The sequence below is a fragment of the Physeter macrocephalus genome, chromosome 18 (assembly GCF_002837175.3).
Source record: "Physeter macrocephalus isolate SW-GA chromosome 18, ASM283717v5, whole genome shotgun sequence".
Taxonomy (NCBI): domain Eukaryota; kingdom Metazoa; phylum Chordata; class Mammalia; order Artiodactyla; family Physeteridae; genus Physeter; species Physeter macrocephalus.
The window spans coordinates 56934277-56962044 of NC_041231.1; the positions used below are offsets into that span (position 1 = coordinate 56934277).

At 38.1% G+C, this 27768-nt stretch overlaps 2 protein-coding genes across 2 annotated transcripts in view; one reads left to right on the forward strand and one right to left on the reverse strand.

The window, feature by feature from the left end:
• The window catches only part of STT3B (STT3 oligosaccharyltransferase complex catalytic subunit B), a 105717-nt gene that overhangs the window by 48178 nt on the left and 29771 nt on the right, over nucleotides 1-27768 (reverse strand). Inside the window, exons 2-3 of the mRNA XM_024116489.1 lie at nucleotides 4546-4654; nucleotides 1066-1353 (exon numbers count right to left, since the gene is read on the reverse strand). Of these exons, the coding sequence (XP_023972257.1) occupies nucleotides 1066-1338 (273 nt within the window). The 5' untranslated portion in view covers nucleotides 1339-1353; nucleotides 4546-4654. The remainder of the gene's footprint in view (nucleotides 1-1065; nucleotides 1354-4545; nucleotides 4655-27768) is intronic.
• On the forward strand, nucleotides 11249-11503 carry LOC102973125 (non-histone chromosomal protein HMG-14-like). The gene has a single exon (XM_055080245.1). The coding sequence runs from the start codon at nucleotides 11249-11251 to the stop codon at nucleotides 11501-11503; it is 255 nt and encodes an 84-aa protein (XP_054936220.1).

A 27768-nucleotide genomic window follows, 5' to 3' on the forward strand; every position in this document is an offset into this window, starting at 1 on the left:
AAGCAACTCATGCAGCTGAATAACAAAAAAACAAACAACCCAATCCCAAAATGGGCAGAAGACCTAAATAGACATTTCTCCAAAGAAGATATACAGATTGCCAACAAACACATGAAAGAATGCTCAACATCATTAATCATTAGAGAAATGCAAATCAAAACTACAATGAGATATCATCTCACACCGGTCAGAATGGCCATCATCAAAAAATCTAGAAACAATAAATACTGGAGAGGGTGTGGAGAAAAGGGAACATTCTTGCACTGCTGTTGGGAATGTGAATTGATACAGCCACTATGCAGAATAGTATGGAGGTTCCTTAAAAAACTACAAATAGAACTACCATACGACTCAGCAATCCCACTACTGGGCATATACCCTGAGATAACCATAATTCAAAAAGAGTCATGTACCAAAATGTTCATGGCAGCTCTATTTACAATAGCCAGGACATGGAAGCAACCCAAGTGTCCATCAACAGATGAATGGATAAAGAAGATGTGGCACATATATACAATGGAATATTACTCAGCCATAAAAAGAAATGAAACTGAGTTATTTGTAATGAGGTGGATAGACCTGGAGTCTGTCATACAGAGTGAAGTAAGTCAGAAGGAGAAAAACAAATACCGTATGCTAACACATATATATGGAATCTAAGAAAAAAAAATGTCATGAAGAGATTAGTGGTAGGACAGGAATAAAACACAGACCTACTAGAGCATGGACTTGAGGACATGGGGAGGGGGAAGGGTAAGCTGTGACGAAGTGAGAGAGTGGCAGGGACATATATGCACTACCAAATGTAAATTAGATAGCTAGTGGGAAGCTGCCGCATAGCACAGGGAGATCACCTCTGTGCTTTGTGACCACGAGAGGGGTGGGATAGGGACGGTGGGAGGGAGGGAGATGCAAGAGGGAAGAGATATGGGAACATATGTATATGTATAACTGATTCACTTTGTTGTAAAGCAGAAACTAACACACCATTATAAAGCAATTATACTCCAATAAAGATGTTAAAAAAAAAACAAAAACAATAACAAAACATTAAGTGTTACTTACCCACAAGTAATATGTGAACTGAAGTGCAAAAATAGCAATGCCTTCATTATCAAAGGATCCAGCTACTGACCGAGAAATGTAACCTGGTACAATAGCAATAAAACAAGCAGCTAAAAGTCCTGCTCCTTGGTTCCAAAGTTCTCTGGTAAGCAGGAAAGTAGATATAGATGTAAGGCCGCTAAAAGTTGGTGCAAGGAACACACATACATCTCTTATGTGAACTGTTATGTTCAGTGTATTTAAAATCCAATGGATAAGGCCAGCTGTTATCATCAACCCTGGGTAAACCTAGAAAGAAAAAAAAAGGACAATTTAATTACATATAAAATGAGGTAGCTGAAAACACTAACATAAGCTCCTTTCTTTATTACTACATATTGTTTATAGTAAGTTTGAGAATAAGCTCTTAAAATAGTTTGCCTTCACACATTACAAAATTAAATGTTCTTTTAGATTAGATACAAATAAAAATCTGATATTCAGAGATACATATTTAAGCAAAAGAAGATCATATTGAATGCATGATTAAAAGTGAAGAGGTTTAACAATGAAAAACTAGGTAACTTTCTTATTGATCCCACGAACTCTATCTTTTCACTATAAAACACGGTCCTAATCTAGCATATCCTTAAGTTTGGAGTTTTAACATGCTCCAACATTGCCTATACTTGTGTTCAAGAGACTGAGAAAAGGAGGGAAGATGAAAGAAAGTTATGTGCAATATTATTTAAGCGGTATTTATAAATGATTTTTCCCTTCTTTCAAAGTCAAGATTTGGAAAGTAAACAATTCTAGCTAGGAAAAGAAGGACTAGTTAGTTGGTGAATTCAGATATAATATTTTTGAACTCCTGGAAGGTTATTAGACCTTTTTACACTTCTTAAAATATTTAAAGGATAGAAAGGAAATACTAAACTAGAATAGGCCAGTTAACAGTTATATTCTTCACCCTCCCTCTAAAAGAGAACATGAAACATTAAGAGGATTCAAAGAACAAGAAGTAGGAATTAATTCTGAGCTATTCTTCAGTGATTAAAATGTGTATTTATATTTCCATCCTTATCTAAATCCTAAAAGATTTTTTTCTTTCTCCATCACTGAAACTACAAAGAACTTTATACATTTCCTTTCCTAGCTATCCTATTTAAACTTGCATACTCCCCATGGTCTTTAACCCAACTCCCTTGCTTTTTCTCCATAGCACTTATCACCATTTCACATACTATTTATTTTACTTATTTATTGTCTATTAACTAAACACCCTTACAAGAATATAAGCTCCAGAATAGCAAGAAAAATTTCCCCAGCATCCAGAGAACAATGATTGGCACAAAATGAATGCTCGATAGAATGTATAGAAGGAGAATGGGATAATGGAAGGGGGAAAAAGTATGGCAATAATCACCATTCTTAAAAATCAAAATTTTGTTCCATTTCATATACGATACCAGGCCTCAGTGTATGATTTTGTTAACAATATTCAAAGAAAATGGAAATGAATTTGAAAATACTCTAAATATGGCAGACTGAACTGACATATGAAATATAGCCAAAATACATAGAAGTACTAGATGAAAGGACCAAAAAACTCTAAACAAACAAAACTACCCAACAACAAAAAAGGCATATTTAAGCTCAAAAGGAAGGGAACCCTCCAGGTTCCAAACATAAACAAGAAATTCAAACTAGGTACTGATGCCGTGGGAATCTAAAAAGAGAAAAAACAAAAACAAAGCAGGCTTGATATATAGGTACTCGAGGTTGGAGGGTAGTTACCACTCACAACAAGGATCAAAGAAAAGGCCTAATTCCCAGCACAAAGCCAGGGCCCGTTTATGAAACTAGACTAGAAAAATTCTACCCATCCATCAAGGGAAACAGTAAGGGACTCTTGCCTTACTTCCAAAGCTTTGAATAGAAGTAAAACAAGAAATAAGAAACTCATTCATCCCATGGGTGAATATGGGTTCCACATTTATAACAACTTCATGTATAAAAAACCTCAAGCTGAGAAATAACCTCTAAAAACTGTCCTAAAAGCAGTAAGACCTCTAAGGGCTCCAGCAAAGGCAAATGAGAAAGATTATTATAAGGATGATCCCAAATACCAAGACACCAGGAGTCTCAGAAAACAAGCCTTCATTGAGGATGAATTCAAGATAAAAATTTATAAACACACCAGGAAACAAACTATAGTAATCAAAGAGTAGTACAATGAAGTATATGATAGCATTCACCCCACAAGAAGTACAGATACAGCCATCTACCACATCTCTCACCATTCAATACCTTTCTAATTCACCCTAATTCATGACTATTCTCCTGTATCTTTATCTCTGTTTACATTAAAGATAAGGAGATGTCCAGATTATAAACACTACATCTGACTACCTCGGAGAACATATTCCTTTCCAAATACAGAGGGAACATTTATAAAAGCTGGCTATATCTTGGGCCACAAATCATGTCTCAATAAATTTCAAAGGATTAAAATTACAGAATTTGTTCTCTAACCATAATATATTGGAAGTATAAAGCAAAAAAACAAAAAAAAACTAGGAAATTCTATTATGTTTAAAAGTTAAATACAACCCCAAGTAACCCATGAATCAGGGCAAATTATAGTGGAAATTAAAATACACTTTGACCTGAACAATAATGAAAATACTACATATCAAAACTTATGCAATGTAGTTAAAAGTGATTATTGGGAAATTTAAAGCTTCAAAATGAATACATTAATAACAAAGAAATGTTGAAAATTACTAAGCAAACTGTATCAGGAAGACAGATAAAAACATCAAAACAAACTCAAGAAAGTGGGAGGAAGGAAATAAATGGAAATTAACATAAGAAAAGGCAAATATTTAATAATCAACAAAGTTAAAGTTTCTTTGGGTTAAGAAACCTACTAAAATTGATAAACCTCTGACAAAACTGATCCAGAAAAAAATACTACACATATATATTGCCCAAATAGGTGTCTTGTCTTTCATTTTCTCTTCAGCGTTCTCCTTACATCCCAAATCCTAAAAATATTTTCTCTTATATTATCTTCTGGACATTATAATTCCCCATGAACTATGATCAATACTCAACTACCTCGAGTAATTGGGACTTGGAAAATTAGAATTATCTGATTCTTCTACACTTCTATTTCCTTCCAAAAACTTTTCAATAAAGTTGTTATAGAACAAAACAAAAACATACAAATAACCTGAACTTAAATGTGTGACAAGAGATCCACTTGTCAGAAATAGTGGCTAGTATGAGGTAACCCAAAAACAGGTTGGGGGGTGAGAGTGGGAAGAAGAGGGTCAAGAAAAGAGATTTAGCAAGTTAAATACTAATCAGCCACAAAAAAATGTGTTAGTTAACTATACAAAACTTTCAAGAATTGCCACCACCTTAGTGATTAATGATTTACTCAAATAACTGCAAAATTTTAAGATTAACATAAGTAACTGCAAATATACTTACAGTACCACCGACTATTCTTCCTAGTGGATACCATGCTCTTTCATCAAACCAATTTAAAAATTCATAGAACCCATGAGATGCAAGATGATGTGTTGATCTATAATTAAACCTAGAGAAAACAGGAAAAAAAGAAACATTATAAAACTTTACTAGAAAAAAATAGCTCTTCCTAATATTATACTTTATATTTAACTCTTTATATATAGCTCTATGGCTACATAAATACATCTTTTATAACAATTTTCCTTAAACCTAAGTAACACATTATTTTCCATGAAATAGGTTAATACCTCTAAATATAACTAAAAACAAAGTCCCCCCCTCCCCCCCCAAAAAACAACTCTACCAAACTAGTAATGCTCAAATTAACATTTGGCCATTGCCTGGGGTACAGATGGTAGACAGCTATGCATTTGAATTTTTTAAAAGTGAGGGTACATACAATTTACCAAATGGTCAAAGAAGTCAATGACTCTCAAAAGATTAAAAACCACTGACAGAAAATAGCATCAAAATGAAGGATGCACATTCAACATAATTGCCTCCAATCCTATAACCCTAAAAATTACAGAAATAAAGAATAAGTTATAATGGCACTAAAACCACGGAAGATGAACTGTAACAGCACTTTAAAACAAGAACATGACCTTAACAAATGAGAAACTTCATCAATGAAAGACAAAAAACCAAATGAGAAGAAATGAGATGGAAGAAGCCACAGCCCAAACTGCAACCAGAAGTAAACTGCAAACCATGGTATGTGTGTGTGTGTTGGGGGGGTGGGGGAATGGGAGGAGTTTCCAGGATGTTCCATGTTTAGTATAAAGTTGTTATGGGGCAGGGGGGCAAGAGAAAATCCTGCAGCAACCCTCAGGGTAATGAGCATTAGGAACAACTAGGCAGGTGGGTCTCCTTGCCCTACCATTGCCAAGTAAGGAAGTGGGCCTCAAAGGTATCTGCAATACACATAGACAAGTGATTTAAAAAGTGGAATAGTGCTTGACAGAAAGATGAATAGGAAATCCTCATATCCAAATTCAGCTTGATATATACTTCCCAATAGCAAGCCATGACTCTCCCTCCCATAATCACTAGATACAAACACTTTAGTATTTGTAGACAGACTTGATCAAATACAAAAATAAGCACACATCCAAAAACCAAACATTTAAGAAAAGTAGACAATATGAAATCTAAGCATCAAAATCAATGAGTGGGGCTTCCCTGGTGGAGCAGTGGTTGAGAGTCCGCCTGCCGATGCAGGGAACACTGGTTCGTGCCCCGGTCCGGGAAGATCCCACATCGGGTTCGTGCCCCGGTCCGGGAGGATCCCCCGTGCCGTGGAGCGGCTGGGCCCGTGAGCCATGGCCGCTGAGCCTGCGCATCTGGAGCCTGTGCTCCGCAACGGGAGAGGCCACAACAGTGAGAGGCCCGCGTACCGCAAAAAAAAAAAAAAAAAAATCAATGAGTGGAAGAACTAATACCATAGAAAACAGAAATAGGAATACCTTCAGAAATAAGACAAGCCACAGCAGCCTGAAAGGAAGCATATCCTAGAGGTTAAGACTACGAGTGTTAGAATCATACTGCCTGGGTTTGAATATCTTAGTTCTATACTTATTTGCTATGTGACCTTGGTTGGGCAAATGACTCATGGTCTCTCTGTGCTCTAGTTTATTCGTCTGTAAAAAAGGGATAACAATAGTACCTATGTCAATAAGGTGGCTATGATAAGTAAACAATATAATGTCTCTAAAGCACTCAGAGGCTACTGCTACTATTACTGTGAAATAAAGATCTATGATAAAAGCACTATTTAAGTTTTTGAATGTCAAATGACTGTTAAGATAAACAAAATAAAGGATGGGCTAAATAGTAAAAAGGTCAAAGATGCAAAGCAAATTAGTAACAAGACAAAGTATTCTGAGGGGTGGCATTAGAAAGATGGTGCAGTAGAAGATACCAGCCTTCATACCCCCAACAAAAAATAAGAAATAGATAGCTGTCCGTGAAGGAAAATATCCCCAGGAGGCTCATGCAGAACTGAGATCCTACAGCAGCACAATGAAGCAAAAAATGGAGAGCAACCACACAGAAGGATCACTAGGGAGACAGGCTTAGCTGAGACATCTAGAGACAGCCAGGAACAAAGAAGGGTAGAGGCTATCAGTATCAGCCATGTGGTAGGACCACTGCAGTGCCCAGTGTGGTCTGCTCTGTGGAGGACCTAGGCAGGCTCTTCAACTGAGGACAAGAGACCCATGACAGCTTTCACAAAGGAGGACCCCATAAGTATTCATCAGGACAAACTCCAGTGGCCTGCTCTGCAGAGGACAACAGCAACTTTCACCAAAAGCCATCACTGCCACAGGGCCCCTGGAGAGGGAGACATTGCTCTGTCCTCAGCAAGAAAGAGCTACTGCTGCGCTGCCCCAGGACCAGGGCTGCCACAATCCCCTAATCCCACAAATGCTCTGGACTCCAGAACCACTGTTGCTCTGTAAGTGCTTACACTTCAGACTCCAGCTCTGCAGCTGCTTTGTGTGTGCCTGAGCTCCAGACCCCAGATCCATGGCTACTCCATGGGCACTCATCAGTACTACCATGATTAAGTGGATACCTGTGAGCTGGACCTGGTGCCAAGAGAGATCCCCTTGGCCACAACAACTCCCTGTGGGAAAAAAAGAGACCAGAAGGTCCCCAACAGCCCTTAACAGCCCCATGGACACTTGCTGCCTTGGCCATTGAGGACCCCTGCAATCTTCACTAACACTGACCTCAGCTGTTGGAGCTGCACGAAGTCTACACCCCTGGATCTTCCCCAGAGTAAGAACTGCCACAGCCTATTCAGCTGGCACCCTCACACTTACCACAGGTAAAGGTCTTTCCCGACCAAAACCACTCCATCAAATGGGGAGGCATAAACGCAAGGCTACAACAAAAGTGAAAAAAATCAAGGAAACATGACACTACCAAAGGAACACAATTATTTTGTAGTAACTGACCACAAAGAAACAGATCTATGAACTGCTTGACAAAGATTTCAAAGTAATTGTTTTAAAGAAGCTCAACAAGCTACAAGAGAACCCAGAAAGACTACTCAACAAATCAGGAAAACAATACATGATCAAAATAAGAAGTCCAAAAGAGAGACAGAAATTATAAAAAAAAAAAAACAAACCAAAGAGAATACTGGAGCTGATAAATACAATGAATAAAATGAAAAAAAATGCAGCAGAGAATATCAACAGCAGACGTGAACAAGCAAAAGAAAGAATCTGAGAACTAGAAGACAGGTTACTTGAAATTATCAGGGCAGAGGGGGGAAAAAAAGTGAAAAATAGCCTACATTAACTATGCATCAATGGTAATGATGGCTGCATTATGAGAGTTCTAGAAGGAGAGAAAGGGGTAGAAAGCTTGTTTAAATAAATAATGGCTAAAAACTTTCCAAATCTGGGGAGAGAAATTGACGGTCATCCAGGCATGTGAATGTTCATAGGTACCAATACATATTCAACCCATACAGGACTCCACTGAGAGACATTATAATAAAACAGTCAAAAATCAAAGACAAAGAGAGAATTTTGAAAGCAAGAGTAAAAAACATATACATGGGACCCACATAAGGCTATCAGCAGATTTCTCAGCAGAAACCTTGCCCCAGAATAGCATATATACAGTCAAAGTGCTTGAAGAAAAAAACTGCCAACCGAGAATATTCAGCAAAGCTGTCCTTCATAAAGACGTCCCCAAACAAACAAAAAACCAAAAAAACAAACACTGAAGGAGTTCATCACTACCACACCTGCCTTATAAGAAATGCTAAAGGGAGTTCTTCAAGCTAGCGTGAAAGGGCAATAATTCGTAACGTAAAAATATATAACAGTATAAAACTCACTAGTAAGATAAGTATGTAATCAAATTCAGAAGATTCTACTATTGTAATGGTGTATAAATCACTTAACTAGTATAAAGGTTGAAAGACAAAAATAAAAATATCTACAGCTACAATAATTTGTTAAATACACAACATAAAAAGATTATGACATCTATAACATAATTGAAGGGGGTGTGTAAAAGAATAGAGATTTTGCATGCAACTGAATCAAGTTATTAGCTTAAAGTTGACTGTTAAAATCATAAAATGTTTTATGTAAACCTCAGGGTAGCCACAAAGCAAAAACCTATAGTAGATATAAAAAGATAAAGAGAAAAGAATGAAAGAATACTGCTAAGGAAAACTATCAAATCACAAAGGAAGACAGCACAAGAAGAAAGGAACAAAGGAACTAGAAAACAATTAACAAGATGGCAGTCTAAGTCTTTATCAGTAATCACTCCGAATGTAAATGGATTAAATTCTCCAATCAAAAGACATAGAGTGGGTAAATATATTAAAAACACAAGACTCAAACATATGCTAACAGAAACTCACTTCAGCTTTAAGGATACACATAGGCTGAAAGTGGAGAGATGGAAAAAAATTCTACACAAACATAAAGCAGAAGAGAGCAAGAATGGTTATACTTTTATCCAACAAAATAAACTATAAATCAAAAATTTTAACAGAGACAAAAGGTCATTCATTATAGAATGATAAATGGATCAACTGATCAAGAGTATACAACAACTGAAATAGACAGCAATGCAATAATAGTAGCGGGCTTTAATACCCTACTTTCAACGAATAGATCAGAGAGAGTACGAATAAGGAAATATTGGACTTGAACTACGCTTTAAACCAAATGGATCTAACAGAGAACATTCCATCTAACAGCAGAGCATTCTTCTTAAGTACACACAGAATATTCTCCAGGATAGATCACATATTAGGTCACAAAACAAGTCTTAAACTTAAGACAGAAATTATACCAAATATCTTTTCTGACCATAATGATATAAAATTAGAAATGAGTAAGAAAGCTAGACAATTCACAAATATGTGGAAATTGAACAGTATTCTCCTGAACAATCAATGGGTCAAGAAATAAAAAGAAAAATTTAAAAATATCTTGAGATAAACACAAATCGAAATACAACATACCAAAATGCAGCAAAAGCAGTCTAAGACAGAAGTTTATAGCAATAAACACTAGCATTAATAAAAAACAGACCTCAAATAAACAGCCTAACTTTATACCTCAAGGAACTAGAAAAAGAAGAATAAATTATGCCCCCAAAACAGAAAGAAGGAAATAACAAAAATCAGAGCAGAAATAAATGAAAGAGACTAGAAAAAGAGAAGAAAAAAAAATGAACAGTTTTGTTCAATTTTTAAAAAAAGAAAAGCAAAATTGACAAACCTTTAACTAGACTAAGAAAAAAAAAGACAAAATCAGAAATGAAAGAGGAAACGTTACAACTAATACCACAGACACACAAAGGATCATGAGATTATTATGAACAATTATACACCAACAAATTGGATAACCCAGAAGAAAAGGACAGAGTCTTAGAAACATACAACTTACATCAAAGACTGAACCAGGAAGAAATTTAAAAATCTGAACAGATCAATAATGAGTAAGGTGATTGTTGGGGGGTTTTGATCACTGATTCAAAGAAAAGCCTAGGACCAGATGGCTTCACTGGTGAATTCTACCAAACATTTAAAGAAGAACGAATGCCAATCCTTCTCAAACTCTTCATAAAAATTAAAGAAGAAACCCTTTCAAAATAATTTTACAAGGCCAGCATTACCCTGATACCCAAGTCAGACAAGGACACAACAAGAAAACGACAGGTCAGGGTCCCTGATGAACAAAGATGCAAAAATCCTCAAGAAAATACCAGCAAATTGAATTCAACAGCACATTAAAAGGATCATACACCATAATTAACTGGAACTTATCCCTGGGTCAAGGATGGTTCACCATACGAAAATTAATAAATGTGATACCAAATTAACAGAATGAAGGATAAAAATCATATGATCATCTCAACAGAGGCAGAAAGGGCCTCTGACAAAATTCAACATCCTTTGATGATGAAAACTAAAAAAAAAATTAGGTATAGAAGAAATGTACCTCAAAATAATAAAGGCCATAGATGACAAGCCCACAGCTAGCATCATACTCAATGGTGAAAAGTTGAAAGCTTTTCCCCTAAGATCAGGAACAAAACAAGAATGCCCACTCTCACTCTTCTTTTCAACACAGTCCTAGCCTGAGCAATTAGATAAGAAAAAGAAATAAAAGGCTTCCAAATTGGGAAGGAAGAATTTACACCATCTGTTTGCAGATAACATGATCTTTTTTTTTTTTGGTACACGGGCCTCTCACTGTTGTGGCCTCTCCTGTTGCAGAGCACAGGCTCCGGACACACAGGCTCAGTGGCCATGGCTCACGGGCCCAGCTGCTCTGCAGCAGGTGGGATCTTCCCGGACTGGGGCACGAACCCGTGTCCCCTGCATCGGCAGGCAGACTCTCAACCACTGCGCCACCAGGGAAGCCCCAACATGATCTTATATACAGAAAACTCTGAAGGCTTCACCAAGGATACAAGATCAATATTTTAAAAATCAGTTGCATTTCTATACACTAACTATGAATTATCTGATAGAGAAATTAAGAAAGCAATCCGGGGTTCTCCCACCGCCCCTGCTGCGGGTCCCAGCAGCAGCCAGGCAGCCCAGCTTTGCAAAGGCTCTCAATGTGCCACGGCCCGCAGGCATACGGCACATGCCCGCTCCACAGCCAGGATGCCCAAGAAGAAGGTCAGCTCCGCTGAGGGGGCAGTGAAGGAGGAGCCCAAGAAGAGATTGGCAAGGTTGTCAGCTAAACCGGCTCCTGCAAAAGTGGAAACGAAGCCAAAAAAGGCAGCAGGAAAGGATACATCTTCAGACAAAAAGTGCAAACCAAAGGGAAAAGGGGGAGCAAAGGCAAAACAGGCTGAAATGGCTAACCAAGCGACTAAAGAAGACTTACCTGCAGAAAATGGAGAAACTAAAAACTAGGAGAGGCCAGCTTCTGATGAAGCAGGAGAGAAAGAAGCCACGTCTGATTAATATCACACCCCTGGTCGTATCAGTGGTCCCTGTCTCCCTTCTTGTACAAGCTAGAGGAATAGTGTTATCAACTATTTTGTAAATGCAAGTTTTTTAGTAGCTCTAGAAACATTTTTAAAAAGGAGGGAATCCCACCTCACGCCATTTTTTAAGTGTAAATGCCTTTTTTAAAGAGGTGAAATCATTTGCTGGTTGTTTATTTTTTGGTACAACCAGAAAATACTGGGATATTGAATATGGGAGGCTTTGATTGTCTTGGGTGTCAGCTTAACATTCCACAGATGGAGGGTAGCTTTTATATCTTATAATACGAAGCATACTAAAATGGCAGTTTGGAGTCAGCTGTGCATTTAATGTCTTAAACACTTTAAATTACTTCTCTTCCCATGGTGTTTTTGGTATAATTGCTTCCTAAAGCAAACCACTCACCCCTTGGTCTTGGTTCTCCTGGGTAGAATTTTGTGCAGTATGTAACATCTTTGGTCGTGGTAGTCCAGTTCTTCTAGTAACTGTTAATGTGCTGTGAATGACTGACAATTTGAGTATGTAGTGTATATGATATTAAATTGTGAATTAGTGGGACTTACGGTGTAACAGCATATCAATATTTGAAGATATTGGTACTTGATATCCTGTGAAGGAAAATTTGCCTCCAAATTTTAAGCTGGAAAGTCACTGGAATAATGGTTCAGAAAAGAATCACAACTACAAGATTTTTTAGATTTTTGGTACGTATGTTGAGAATTGTGTACAAATTGAAATGTCTATGTACTGATCCTCAAAACAACCAATAAAATCTCAATTATGAAAGACTTTCTTGAAGCACATAAAAAAAAAAGCAATCCCCCTTTCAACAGTATAAAAATCAATAAAATATTTAACAATAAATTTAACCAAGAAGGTGAAAGACCTGTACACTGAAAACTATAATACACTGATGAAAGAAGTCACAAATAAATGGGAAGATATTATGTGCTCACAGATTGGAAGAATTATCAATAGTATTGTTAAAATGTCCATATAACCCAAAGTAATCTACAAATTCAGTGCAATCCCTATAAAAATTCCAATAGCATTTTTCACAGAAATAGAAAAATAACCCAAAATTTGCATGGAACCCCCAAAGACACTGAATAGCCAAAGCAGTCTTGAGAAAGAACAACAAAACTAGAAGTATCACACTCCCTGATTTCAAACTATGTTACAAAGCTACAGTAACAAAACAGTATGGTACTGGCATTAAAAAAGACACACAGACCTTTGGAACAGAACACAGAGCCCAGAAATAATCCCACACTTTTACAGTCAACTAATCTTTGACAAGGGCACCAAGAAAAAACAATGAAGAAAGAATAGTCTCTTCAAATAAATGGTATTGGAAAACTGGATGTTATTAATATATGCAAAAGAATGAATCTGGACCCTTATCTTACTCCATACACAAAAATCAATTTGAAATGCATTATTGACTTCAATGTAAGATCTGAAACCATAAAACTCCCTAGAGGAAAACGAGAAAAACCTCCTTGACATGGGTCTTGGCAATGATTTTTGGGCATATGATGCCAAAAACACAGGCAACAAAAGCAAAAATGAACAACTGGGACTATATCAAGCTAAAAGGCTGTGCATAGCAAGGGAAAGAACAATATGAAAAGGCAACCTATGGAATGAGAGAAAATGTTTGCAAACCATATATCTAATAAGGGGTTAATATCTAAAACACACAAGGAACTCATACCTCTCAATAGCAAAAAAACAAAAACAAAAACCCAAAAAACAAAAACCCACAAAAAATCTGATTAATAAATGGTCAAAGAAGTCAAAGAACCTGAAAAGACTTTTCCCAGAGATATACAAATAGCCAATTAGGTATATGAAAAGTGCTCAATATCAGAGAAATGCAACTGAAAACCACAATGAGAAACACCCTCACATCTGTTAGTGTGGCTACTATCACAAAGAGGTAACAAATGCTGTCAAGGATGTGAAAAAAGGGAACCCTTGGTATACTGTTGGTGGGGATGTAAATTCATACAGCCATTATGGAAAATAGTGTGGAAATTCCTTAAAATTTTTTAAATGAGAAATATCATGTGATCCAGAAATCCTATTTCTGGGTATAGAGTAGACCCTTGAACAATGTGGGGGTTAGGGGCATCAAGCCTCTGTAGTTGAAAATCTGCATATAATTTATAGAGTCCTCCATATACTTGGTTCCTCTACATCTGCAGTTCCCCTGCATCTGCAGATTCAACCAACTGCAGGTTGTATTTATCAGTGACAAACATCCACATATAAGTAGACCCATGTAGTTCAAACCTGCACTGCTCAAGGGTCAACTGTATAGGCAAAGGAAACAAACTCAGTATATAGAAGAGATATCAGCACTTCCATGTTCACTGCATTATTTATAATAGCTAGACTTTAAATCTGAAAATCAATAAACATCCCTGTGACTATGTTAAAATGAGAGAGATGTCTCAAAGACTACTTGACAAACTTCCAAGTTTTTAAATCCCTGTTATCAGAGGTAATGTTTTGTTCCCACATCATTCTATCCCATTATCTATCCCTTATAATTGCCAATCTTTTCAATTATACAGAAAATACAGATAAATATTAACTTTACTCAAAATAAAGACATTTAACTGAAATACTTAATTAAGATATATAATATGAAATTCCAAAATGGAATAAGCTACTGCATTTCAAACTTTAAAGGCTTGGAACCTTTATTCAAATAAAATCTTCATAAAAATATAAAGGAAAAATAAAAGTATTTTTTAAAATAGAAATTTAAGCCCAAATTTATAACATTTATTAACAAATCAATCAGTAAGAACAATTAGGTTCTTTCAGTAAACACAGAATCTTAAACTCGAGGTTATATTTCATAGTTGCAAAGATGCTAAACATCGTCTAATTTATTTTGGTATTTTGTTTTGGTTCACAAAATTGTAAAATATTTGACTCAGAAGTAACCGTCAAACAGTAATCAGTTTTAAAAAAGTTTTCCTTGCTGTTAAAGATATTGTTCAATTAAATGATGCAGAAGTTTGTTTAGAGCCTAATAGAAAATTTTAGTAATGCTTGTATTTCTCATTATTTGTATATAAACACACATATATAAATTAAACCAGAAGCACCCAAATCTAAATTTGTAACACTGTGTTGCAGATTCAGTTCTTACTACAAGTATACTATAAGTATAGTCTGGTTATTTACTTTCATGTGAATTCCCAGGAAACCTCAGTTGAAGTATTAAACACCCAATCCAAACTGATTCAGACATTTTCCCAAAGGAAACCAAATACCAACAGGTACATGAAAAGGTGCTCAACATCCTAATCACCAAGGAAATGCAAAGATGTTATCACCTCACACATGTCAGAAAGGCTATTACCAAAAAGACAAGTATTGGCAAGGATGTAGAAAAAAGGGAACCCTTGCACACTGTTCGTGGGAATGTAAATTTATGCAGCCACTATGGAAAACAACACGGAGGTTCCTCAAAACAATTAAAAATAGTACAACCATATGACCCAGAAATTTTACTTCCAGGCATTAATCCAAAGGCATTAATCCAAATCACTATCCTGAATAGGTATCTGTACTTCCATGTTTGTTGCAGCATAGCCAAGACATGGAAACAAACTAAGTGTCCATTGACAAATGAATAGATAAAAGAAAATGTGGGGTGTACACACACACACACACACACACACACACACACTCTCTCTCTCTCTCTCTCTCTCTCTCTCTCTCTCTCTCTCAGGAATATTATTCAGCCATAAAAAAGAAGGAATTCTGCCATTTGTAACAACAAGCATGGACCTTAAGGGCATTATGCTACATGAAATAAGTCAGACAGAAAGACAAATACTAGACGATCTCATTTACGTGGAGTCTAAAAAAACCCCCCCCAAACCAAAACAAACCAAAAAACCTAAACAACTCAGATACAGAGAACAGACTGCTGGTTGTCAGAGGTGGGGTTGCGGGTGTGGGGGAAATGCGTGAAGGTGGTCAAAGGGTTCAAACTTCCAGTTATAAGATAACTAAGTCGTAAGGATGCAATATACAACATGGTGACTACAGTTAACGATACTGTATTATATAGTTGAAAGTTGTTTAGATCTTAAAAGTTCTCACCACGAGGGAAAAAAAGGTGTGGTAATAAATGTTAATTAAACTTATTGTGGTAATCATTTCACAATATATACACATATGAAATCATTATGTTTTACACCTAAAATTAATACACTAGTATATGGTAATGATTTCTCAATTGAAAAAAAACAAAAGAACCCGGGGCAGGGGGCGGAGTTAATAACCAGGGGAAGAAAAAAAAACACACACAAAAAAATCCAAAACAAATATAAAAGGCATTTAGATTAATCATACAACTACTCTTTTCCATTACAGTAAATAACCAAAAAAAGAACTGTATCTATTAATCTTTTGTTTCACCTTCTTATTGAGCAATTTTAGCATGGTCTTTCTTAGCTCTTTGTTCCATCTACATAGAAACCCACCACAGCCATGCATTTCATTCTCCTTTCTTCCTGCGATCCCCTCAAACCTGAAATTCATTCTTGAAGAAGCCTTCTCTAATACTCCATCCTCCCCTCCCCAGTCCACTTGAATTTGTGCTTTGAAAACATCACGTTGGAACCTCTATTCTAATTTACCTGACAGTGGAATATTTTTTTCTTAGTGACTTTTGTATTCTTGAAGGTATCATATAGTTCCTGGCACTTCACTTATGAGGGTCAATTAATTCTTTCTGGCATACTAGTAATGAGCAGTAACACTGACTTAAATTTTGGCTTCTATTTCCTTCTTCATTAAATGCAAGCAATTGTGTGCACAAAAGCAGTCTTCAATTTTAGCATGTCCAATATACATATTAAAAAAATTTAAATAGCTGGGGAGGGTGTTATAGATGAAACAAGATGGACCATAAGTTGAAAACTGTTGAAGCTGGGTGATGTATACACATTTGGAGGTTCATTACGGTATTAATTGTACTTTTGCTTATGTTAGAAATGTTCTACGATACTGCACGTGTGCATGTGTGTGTATATAGAGTTTACATATACATGCACATATATCTATATATGCAATTATAATACTTACATATACATAGATGATCTATGTAATTATATATGTGAGTAATACATATTGTTAAAAATTAATAAACTTCAATTAAATAGAGTTGGGAAACCAGAAATGGGAGCTCTCATGCCCTGCAAGGACAGCAGAGCCCAACAGGAGGAAGAAAGGTTCCTCTTCTTCCCTGGCAAGGACTCAGCAGCCAATGAAAAGCCATAGACTCTGTTTAGCCCCTCCAACTTCCTTTTCCTCTCTATAAAATGGCATGCTGGGACTTGCACATGGCCTGCTGTGGTTGCAGATCCCGAACTGCAATTCTCTGCTGATCCCGAATAAACCCATTTTTGTTGAAGAAATATCTGGCAGTCTATTTGTTTCAAGTCAATTATATGTAAACTTTATTATGGAAAATTTCACTCACACACACACACACACACACACTCATACATACAATTTACAGTTTTCCTCAAGTAAAAGTAGGTGAATTTCTCTGCTGATCCCGAATAAACCCATTTTTGTTGAAGAAATATCTGGCAGTCTATTTGTTTCAAGTCAATTATATGTAAACTTTATTATGGAAAATTTCACTCACACACACACACACACACACACACACACTCATACATACAATTTACAGTTTTCCTCAAGTAAAACTAGGTGAATTGACTGAGAAATAATGTATTAAAGGTTAGGAGACACCAAAATAAAACTGAAATACAAGAGAAACACAAGTGGTAAAATAATATCTAACTCAGTCTGAGAAAACTTTTATTGTCAGAACAACTTTTGGTATTTTAAGTTCAATAAAATGTTTTGAAAGAAGTGTGAAAAAAGATGCTAATTATTGAATACTCTGTATAGTAGATACATGTGGTTCATTGTAGTCTTCTCTACTTTTGGTTTATTTATTTTTCATAAAAGTTTTTTAAAAAATAAATGAACGCCTTCCCCCAAATTCTCTCAACCCAATCTCTAGAGCCAACCTGAAATTCCAAAAGTGTGTGGGAGAATGACTTATTAAGACAGACAAAATAATTCTCACATGAACTTTTTCATTCTAAAAGGGGCATATAAATAATTTTACTGCTTTCCAGTAACAAGCAAACTGCTTCAAGATGTAAGGAGAAACTGGAGATCACAGGAAAATGTGAGTTTTAAATCTGATAAAGAGAAACAGCCATATTACAAATTAAAAGAGGTCTTAGAGACCCACCTTTACAAAGAAGCTAAGATATATAAGTTTAGTTTTCTTCTGCAATGTATACTCCTAAGACCTCCGTGTCCTTTGGCTATTCAAAGACACCACATTTTATAATGGCCTTTCCCAATATCTATGAGACAAATGAAAAGTAACAAGACGGGAATAAAACACTTGCTTCTGAAAGCCACACACTTGTTTGTTTTTAATCCTTAAAAATTCCATAGTGTTAATTCTTCTTCATCCCAAGAAACCCTTCAAAAGCTAAGAAAAGTCTATGTGCTTGAAACTACCTCAAAGTAGCAAGATGAGATTAAATTATGGAAGCTCATTTATGGAAAAATGGTTATACCTCTTGGGTTCTAGTAGAGATTAGCACAATACTTGAATTCAGAACATTACAGCTTAAACAACTTTACAAATTGGTTTACGTCTTATTCAACATATACCATATTGTTTCCTTAGGAAAACAAACACTCAGTACCAACCCATTTGTAAACTAGGCCTGCCCTTCTGAACAAGAAGGGAAAGCGCTACCTCTGCATTTTCCTTCTACTGATCTTGTTGGAGACCTAACCACTTCCTACATTTCATTTTAGGTTTGTTATTTCACCTTATGTTGTACTGAAACATTTAATGTACACTCAAAAACAATAACGAAATCTCACGATTAGGTACTGAAGCAAAATACCACAACATACCCTTAATCTTAAAGGTTAAAAAAGGGCTTCCCTGGTGGCGCAGTGGTTGAGAGTCCGCCTGCCAATGCAGGGGACATGGGTTTGTGCCCTGGTCCGGGAAGATTTCACATGCCGCGGAGCAGCTGGGCCCGTGAGCCATGGCCACTGAGCCTGCGTGTCCGGAGCCTATGCTCCGCAATGGGAGAGGCCACAACAGTGAGAGGCCTGAGTACCGCAAAAAAAAAAAAAAAAAAAAAAAAGGTTAAAAAATTTTATACCTTGGTTCTAAAGTTAACGAAAGGCTTTTCTATCTTCAAGAGGAAACTTCTGATGTGGGAAAGGGTTTTGTATGTTTAATTAACATTTCCAGTTCTCTATAAAAATATGGCACTGTATCAGAAAAAATATTAATTGGAAGATGTCTAAGAGTAAGTAGAACAGTATATTCTTAGCCTTAAAGCTATGACCAACCTGAAGTCATCTAAGACCCCTGTGACTAGCTTTTGTAACAGAATATATGGTATGTGTAGAAATATGAGCTAGAAAAGCTGAGAAATAAAGGTCTCAATTTATAGCTAAGAAGTAAAGATAGAGAAAGGTCCAGCCTAAAGAAATGGGCTAAGGCAGTGCTAAAAGTAAAACACAAGCAAGTCTCCCAAGGGCCAGTTCTGACCTCCTTTTCCCTAAACCATTACTTCTCTAAAACTATCTACCAAATGCATATAATTAAACCTTTAACTAAAGTTTGCTAATTGACATTTTCCAGGGCCTATGTCACTGCTTTTTTGTAAGACTGGCATCAAAATGACTGTCTCAAAATAAGTTCTTGCTGTAATAATCCCTACTCTTGTCACTTCTATATTAAATTCTTATACAGATTCAAGATTAACACACTTTTAGATGAACACAGTAGAAACCTCAGAAATTTAGAAACCAGGCTTTACAGAAATAGATTCAAGTTAGGAAGTAACTGAGAAACAACAGAAAAAGACTGCTTTTGGCAATGAAAGAGCAAGATAAACACAGAGGGAATGGGAGACAAACATGTCCCACACCCCACAAATGTTCAGTGCACAAATCTAATTTCCATAAGACAACACAAGTCTTGTTTAGTTTAGCCTTTGCAAATAAAATCTAAAAAGCAGAAGAATAAATCAGAAACAATGGAGGAAACAAACAAAGAAAAGGCATGCAGCTTTGCTCCATGATGGTGATAAAGAACAGCAAATATAAGTAGCAAAGAAGGGAAGGAGAGGAAAAAGATAGGGCAAAAGGGAAGAGAGGAAGTAGAGCTCTGTATCAAGTACTACCACATCTCAACATTCCCCTTAAGGTCAAAGCCTTGAATCATCCCACTATTTTAATTTGCTTTGTGGTGAAATACCAGGTTAACTGAAGTTTCTATCAAAAATAAGGATATGTGAGGGCTCATAGTTGTCTCCTATGAATAGAGAACCTATGTCAATTTGACAGCACGTCTTTCAAAGCCTCCCCAAAGTTCTTCTCTCAAGACGTTATAATATGTGCCTCTAAGGATAGCTATTCTACATTGAACATTAGTATGGTTTTCATTTTTAAAAGGTAATAATCATTTACCATTTAAAAAAAAATTATAAGCAATTAATGTGTCCCAGGTTTCCATTCAGCACTAGAAAGAGAGCAGTGAAAAACACAGGCAGTCTCTCTCTCCTGGAGCTTAAATGCAATAAACACAAACCAGATAATTATAGGTTGAAGCAACAGCTTTTGGAAGACACTAAAGGGATGGGATAAAAGAGTGAAATAGGAAGAAGGGGAGGAAGGGGTAAAGATGGCTTTAAGCAAGGTATAAATGAAGTCTTTTAACATTTGTGAGACCTGAAGGATGGGAGCAGCCAACCATTCCAAGAGGTGGGGAGAGTTGTCCCTAGGTAAAGAAAGTAGCAGTGCAAAGACATTGAGATACGACAGGTTAGCGTGTTTAAGGAGAGAAAGGGGTCCAAGAAGGGTAGTAGTAAAGAGATGCATTTTTAGCACTGTTTATTTAAATACAATTATTCTTTTTTAAAAATTTTTATTTATTTATTTTTGGCTGCGTTGGGTCTTCGTTGCTGCACGCGGGCTTTCTCTAGTTGCAGCGAGCGGGGGCTACTCTGTTGTGGTGCACGGGCTTCTCACTGCAGTGGCTTCTCTTGTTGTGGAGCACGGGCTCTAGGCACGTGGGCTTCAGTAGTTGTGGCAAACGGGCTTAGCTGCTCCGCAGCATATGGGATCTTCCCGGACCAGGGCTCGAACCCGTGTCCCCTGCAATGGCAGGCGGATTCTTAACCACTGCGCCACCAGGGAAGCCCATAAGTACGATTATTCTTTTAATAAATTGTTAACAGTTGTCAGGTACTGTGATAAGAATAGTTGTTATTTAATCATCACAAAAAAAGAAACCTCTGAGGGAGGATACTATGCCAAATCTATCAGACTAAAGCACAGAGATGTGAAATACTTATCCAAAGTCATACAGCCATTAAGTAGTCAAGATGGGATTTGAACCAAGCAGCTCTGACTCCAGTGCCTACATTCTTGAGCATGATCACAAGATTCCAAACAGCAAGAGAGTAATAAATGCCAGTAACAATTTGCATCACCTTCCAGGCACTGTGATCCCTAAAAGTGGATCTTAAATCATTCCCTGCACCTCAGATTCCAAAGAACTTCTCTTATACTACCTTTCTGACAGGAGTGGGGTATACATTTTGTGGTTTTTTTGTTTTTTTTTGTTTTTTTTTTTTTTTGCAATACCCGGGCCGGCACGTGGGCTTCAGTAGTTGTGGCAAACGGGCTTAGCTGCTCCGCAGCATATGGGATCTTCCCGGACCAGGGCTCGAACCCGTGTCCCCTGCAATGGCAGGCGGATTCTTAACCACTGCGCCACCAGGGAAGCCCATAAGTACGATTATTCTTTTAATAAATTGTTAACAGTTGTCAGGTACTGTGATAAGAATAGTTGTTATTTAATCATCACAAAAAAAGAAACCTCTGAGGGAGGATACTATGCCAAATCTATCAGACTAAAGCACAGAGATGTGAAATACTTATCCAAAGTCATACAGCCATTAAGTAGTCAAGATGGGATTTGAACCAAGCAGCTCTGACTCCAGTGCCTACATTCTTGAGCATGATCACAAGATTCCAAACAGCAAGAGAGTAATAAATGCCAGTAACAATTTGCATCACCTTCCAGGCACTGTGATCCCTAAAAGTGGATCTTAAATCATTCCCTGCACCTCAGATTCCAAAGAACTTCTCTTATACTACCTTTCTGACAGGAGTGGGGTATACATTTTGTGGTTTTTTTGTTTTTTTTTGTTTTTTTTTTTTTTGCAATACGCGGGCCTCTCACTGTTGTGGCCTCTCCTGTTGCGGAGCACAGGCTCCGGACGCACAGGCTCAGCGGCCATGGCTCACGGGCCCAGCCGCTCCGCGGCATGTGGGATCCTCCTGGACCGGGGCATGAACCCGCATCCCCTACATCGGGAGGTGGACTCTCAACCACTGTGCCACCAGGGAAGCCCAAGGGTATACATTTTGAAGCGAGTAGAATGTATACTTTTGAAGGGAAGAGGGTACCATCCCATTTAATCCACACTTATCTGTATATTAGGCTCTTGTGTAAACTCTCATTTGAAGAAAGGGTTCAAGAGCTAAAACAAGTGTTTAAAAAACACTGGCATATGTTTAAAATTATATAAGCAAAACCATTAGCATAGTTCTCTTAAGATGTTTTAAGATGCAACTTTGAACTTTGAAGCTTTTGCTCTTTCTTGAGTTACTTTGGAAACAAAAGGACAGAGAAGTCCAATATACCTCTGACTATATCATTTCAGATTTCAACTCTGTGGTACAGATATTACCTTTTAAACAACCATGGCCCAAATAGTCACTACCTTGAATGTTGTAATCATTCTGCCACAGAAAAGAATTTTGGAGGTTGAAGCACAACAAATTTTCAGGTGGAAAGAAATACACATCATTTACACTCTTGATTCATTGGCTAGTACTAGTCACACGGCCCCACCCATGTGCTGAGAAAAGAGGGAAACCAGATACTGATGAATAGCACTATCAGCTACCATATATGTCATGCTATTTTGTAGATGAAGCAAAATTCATTAGCCTGTATAGTATGATCCTATTTATGCCAAAAACCTAAAGGTTATGTGTGCATGTACGCTTAGATAAATTTCAAAAACTGTATCCTTTGAAGAAATCCTAGCAGAATATATAACAAGCAGTTAATAGATTATGCCTCTTTCTTTGATTTTTTAAACAATGAGCAATTTTTAACAAAAAAAGAAAAAAAAGCAAAACCAAAAAGGCTAGGAAAAGAAAAAAAAAATCATAGCCAGAAAACTTCATTAAGTACTGCATGACCAAAAATAACAACCATCACTACTACCTACAAGCTTCACACATAATCTATAAAATGCTTTTTTACCAAATCCTCCAACAACTATTAACTATTACTCTCACAAAGTAGATACCAAGCAAGTGGTCCCCATCTCTGCCTCATATTTCTCCCCTTCTTGGCACCTTTCTCATATTTAATATATTAACCAATTCAACCACCAATGTCAAGCTCCAGATAACCACTCTTACCAGTAAGCTATAATTTCTAATCTTTACTCCCTCAAAGTTTATTTCTCCTCTTATAAAGGTATGTGTAAACCTGGGTAAACTTCCTTTTCAAAAAAGACTTGAAATCCCTCCTTCCACTCTACCCAGTACAGGTTTGCTTTACCCAAACCAGTCTTCCTATCATAGACAAGCTTGCCACAGAAATGTTAAAGAACTATTTTGGAAGAATGTCTCATGATAACATGACATTGATGTCTGTTATCATTTGCATATTCAATGTCTCAGAAAGGAGAAAGGATGGGAAAAAAGTTTTTCTCATGCAGAAATTTTCCTTCATGCTTTTAAAACTCTCTTTACAAACTATAAAGAGGGGACTAGGAATTTCTATTTGATCTTAAAAGGCCAGTTCACTTTTACAATATACCTGTCATACATGGATCAAAAATATATCTGATAGGGCTTCCCTGGTGGCACAGTGGTTGAGAGTCCACCTGCCGATGCAGGGGACACGGCTTCGTGCCCCAGTCCGGGAGGATCCCACATGCCGCGGAGCGGCCGGGCCCGTGAGCCATGGCCGCTGAGCCTGCGTGTCCGGAGCCTGTGCTCCACAACGGGAGAGGCGACACACACACACACACACACACACACACACACACACACACACACACACACACACACACACACACACACACACACACACACACTATATATATATATGATAGAAAACAAAGTCTCAGTTCTCATGAAAAGAATGCAAGACAGACTTGTTAAGAGGTTGCATCTATTGTCCATTATTGCAGCATCTTTCGAGATGCATACAACTTTCAGTATTAATTATCACCACAATCATCTATCAGTATGTTTGATTTGAACAAATTAGTTATGACACTTATTTATTTATTTATTTATTTTTTGCAGTACCCGGGCCTCTCACTGTTGTGGCCTCTCCCGTTGCGGAGCACAGGCTGCGGACTTGCAGGCTCAGCGGCCATGGCTCACGGGCCTAGCCACTCCGCGGCATGTGGGATCTTCCCGGACCGGGGCATGAACCTGTGTCCCCTGCATTGGCAGGCAGACTCTCAACCACTGTGCCACCAGGGAAGTCCACTTATGACACTTAAAGTTTAACAATTTATTTTGAATCTCTTCCTCTTTCTCCTGTTATCAAGTATTTTCTAATTCCACAGAACTTTCAAATACAGTTGTTTCTCTTCCTTTAATGAATTTAAAAATCACACTTTACTCTTTATCCCATTTTTTCCTTAAATCTTTAAATAGTCTGGTTACTGACAAGTGAGAAAATTATTCATATACCCATTCCAGAAATGGAGTCTATGAGACTTATTTAGTCTGTCTTAAGAAGTCATTCTCCCTCTCTTCCTGAGGAAAAAATATCCAAAATGTGTAGGGGTGGGTAATTTAGCTCCTTTTGACTTTCACTCTTATTAGATTATTCAAGTAATATATTACACTACCGAAAAGTAGAGTCTCTACCCTAAATGAAACAAGGGAAGCTCACCTTCTCCATTATATACTTCTAATACTTTACTTCAATTAGTCTCTTTTCTCTCTTGCATAAGTCTAGGTCTTCTGTAAGAGAAAAAGACTTTTCCTGTTTCCTCAAATATAGTAGTAAAAACTATAATATGAAAACATAAGAAGAAAAAGCACTGTCTTATAAAAAAGATATTGGCTTTATGGAAAAGATCTATTTTTCTAATTTCAGAGTTCTACATTGCTTCCTAAAGAACCCTGTTTAACCACCATCAGCTTTATTACAGTAAGAAAATCTATGCTAAGCTATATAGAAGCTTGATCTGTCCTAAGGGAGACCATCTGTTCACCAAAATTCCAAATGAGACACTCTTCACCAAAGGCAAGCATCTCAAGGTTTATACTGTAATTTCTGTCCCTAAAACTGACCTCTGTCCATTTTTTTCCCCTTCTCATTTATACTGACTTTTCTGCTCTATTTCATGCTTTGGAATTAGTAGGACAGTGTAAATAAAAATTTTTAGACTTAACCCTCACAAATATCTCAGGATATATATTAGTTCTTTCAAGATAAATTTGCTACATTCAATCTGTTTAGATTATGGTCCAACAAATAAATTCCTGAAAACTCAAATTCTCAGAAAGAATCATGGAGTTTCCTCTGTGACATGTCCAAGACAGATACCTGATTTGCTCTCTTTGAGAGAAAGGACAGTATCTCCACATGAACATTGTGAACTGTGCTGTGCCTTCATTTGGAAACCTAGAGATTTTTATACCTCACGGCAACATATAGGGACAGGTGAGTGGTATGCTTTCCTTTTGTAAAATGGGAGATGCATTACTGTGCAATTAGAGACAGGGAATGAGAATCAGTATGATGCCTGGACCTCAGTTGTTAAGAAAAAGTACATAAAGAAACTAAGAACCTGAGAGCCGGGAAGATGGCGGAAGAGTAAGACAAGGAGATCACCTTCCTCCACACAGATACATCAGAAATATATCTACACGTGGAACAACTCCTACAGAACACCCACTGAACGCTGGCAGAAGACCTCAGACCTTCCGAAAGGCAAGAAACTCTCCACGTACCTGGGTAGAGCAAAAGAAAAAAGAATAAACAGAGACAAAAGAATAGGGATGGGACCTGCACCAGTGGAGGGAGCTGTGAAGGAGGAAAGGTTTCCACACACTAGAAGCCCCTTCGCGGGCGGAGACTGCGGGTGGCAGAGGGGGGGGAGCTTCGGAGCCACGGAGGAGAGCGCAGCAACAGGGGTGTGGAGGGCAAAGTGGAGAGGTTCCCGCACAGCGGATCGGTGCCGACCAGCACTCACCAGCCCGATAGGCTTGTCTGCTCACCCACCGGGGCAGGCGGGGGCTGGGAGCTGAGGCTCGGGCTTCGGAAGTCAGATTCCAGGGAGAGGACTGGGGTTGACTGCATGAACACAGCCTGAAGGGGGATAGTGCGCCACGGCTAGCAGGGAGGGAGTCCAGGAAAAAGTCTGGACCTGCCGAAGAGGCAAGAGACTTTTTCTTCCCTCTTTGTTTCCTGGTGCGCGAGGAGAGGGGATTCAGAGCGCTGCTTAAAGGAGCTCCAGAGACGGGCGCAAGCCACGGCTACCAGCGCGGACCCCAGAAACGGCCATAAGACGCTAAGGCTGCTGCTGCCGCCACCAAGAAGCCTGTGTGCGAGCACAGGTCACTATCCACACCGCCCCTCCAGGGAGCGTGTGCAGCCCACCATTGCCAGGGTCCCGTTATCCAGGGACAAGTTCCCCGGGAGAACGCACAGCGCGCCTCAGGCTGATGCAATGTAACACTGGCCTCTGCCGCCGCAGGCTCGCCCCGCACTCCGTGCCCCTCCCTCCCTCCGGACTGAGTGAGCCAGAGCCCCCGAACCAGCTGCTCCTTTAACCCCGTCCTGTCTGAGCAAAGAACAGACGCCCTCCTGTGACCTACACGCAGAGGCGGGGCCAAATCCAAAGCTGAACCCTGGGAGCAGTGCGAACAAAGAGAAAGGGAAATTTCTCCCAGCAGCCTCAGGAGCAGTGGATTAAATCTCTACAATCAACTTGATGTTTCCTGCATCGGTGGAAAACCTGAATAGACAACGAATCATCCCAAATTGAGGAGGTGGACTTTGAGAGCAAGATATATTATTTTTTCCCCTTTTCCTCTTTTTGTGAGTGTGTATGTGTATGCCTCTGTGTGAGAGTTCGTCTGTATAGCTTTGCTTTCACCATTTGTCCTAAGGTTCTGTCCGTCCGTTTTTTTTTTTACTCAAAAATATTTTTTTTCTTAATAATAATTTTTTATTTTAATAACTTTATTTTATTTTTTTTCTTTCTTTCTTCCTTCCTCCCTTCCTCTCTTTCTTTCTTCCTCCCTCCCTCCCTCCCTCTCTCTCTCTCTTTCTACTTTTTCTCCCTTTTACTCTGAGCTGTGTGGATGAAAGCCTCTTGGGTGCTGCAACCAGGAGTCAGTGCTGTGCCTCTGACGTGGGAAACCAACTTCAGGACACTGGTCCACAAGAGACCTCCCAGCTCCATGTAATATCAAACGGCGAAAATCTCCCAGAGATCTCCAATTCAACACCAACACCCAACTTCACTCAACAACCAGCAAGCTACAGTGCTGGACACCCTATGCTAAACAACTAGCAAGACAGTAACACAACCCCAACCATTAGCAGAGAGGCTGCCTAAAATCATAATAAGGCCACAGACACCCCAAAACACACCACCAGACATGGACCTGCCCACCAGAAAGACAAGATCCAGCCTCATCCACCAGAACACAGGCACTAGTCCCCGCCACCAGGAAGCCTACACAACCCACAGAACCAACTTTACCCACTGGGGACAGACACCAAAAAAAAATGGAACTACGAACCTGCAGCCTGCAAAAAGGGGACCCCAAACACAGTAACATAAGCAAAATGAGAAGACAGAAAAACACAGCAGATGAAGGAGAAAGATAAAAACCCACCAGACCTACCAAATGAAGATGAAATAGGCAGTCTACCTGAAAAAGAATTCAGAATAATGATAGTAAAGATGATCCAAAATCTTGGAAATAGAATAGACAAAATGCAAAAAACATTTAACAAAGAC

Coding starts and splice junctions, on each gene's coding strand:
- LOC102973125 (XM_055080245.1), top strand. CDS start 11,249: ATGCCCAAGAAGAAGGTCAGCTCCGCTGAGGGGGCAGTGAAGGAGGAG.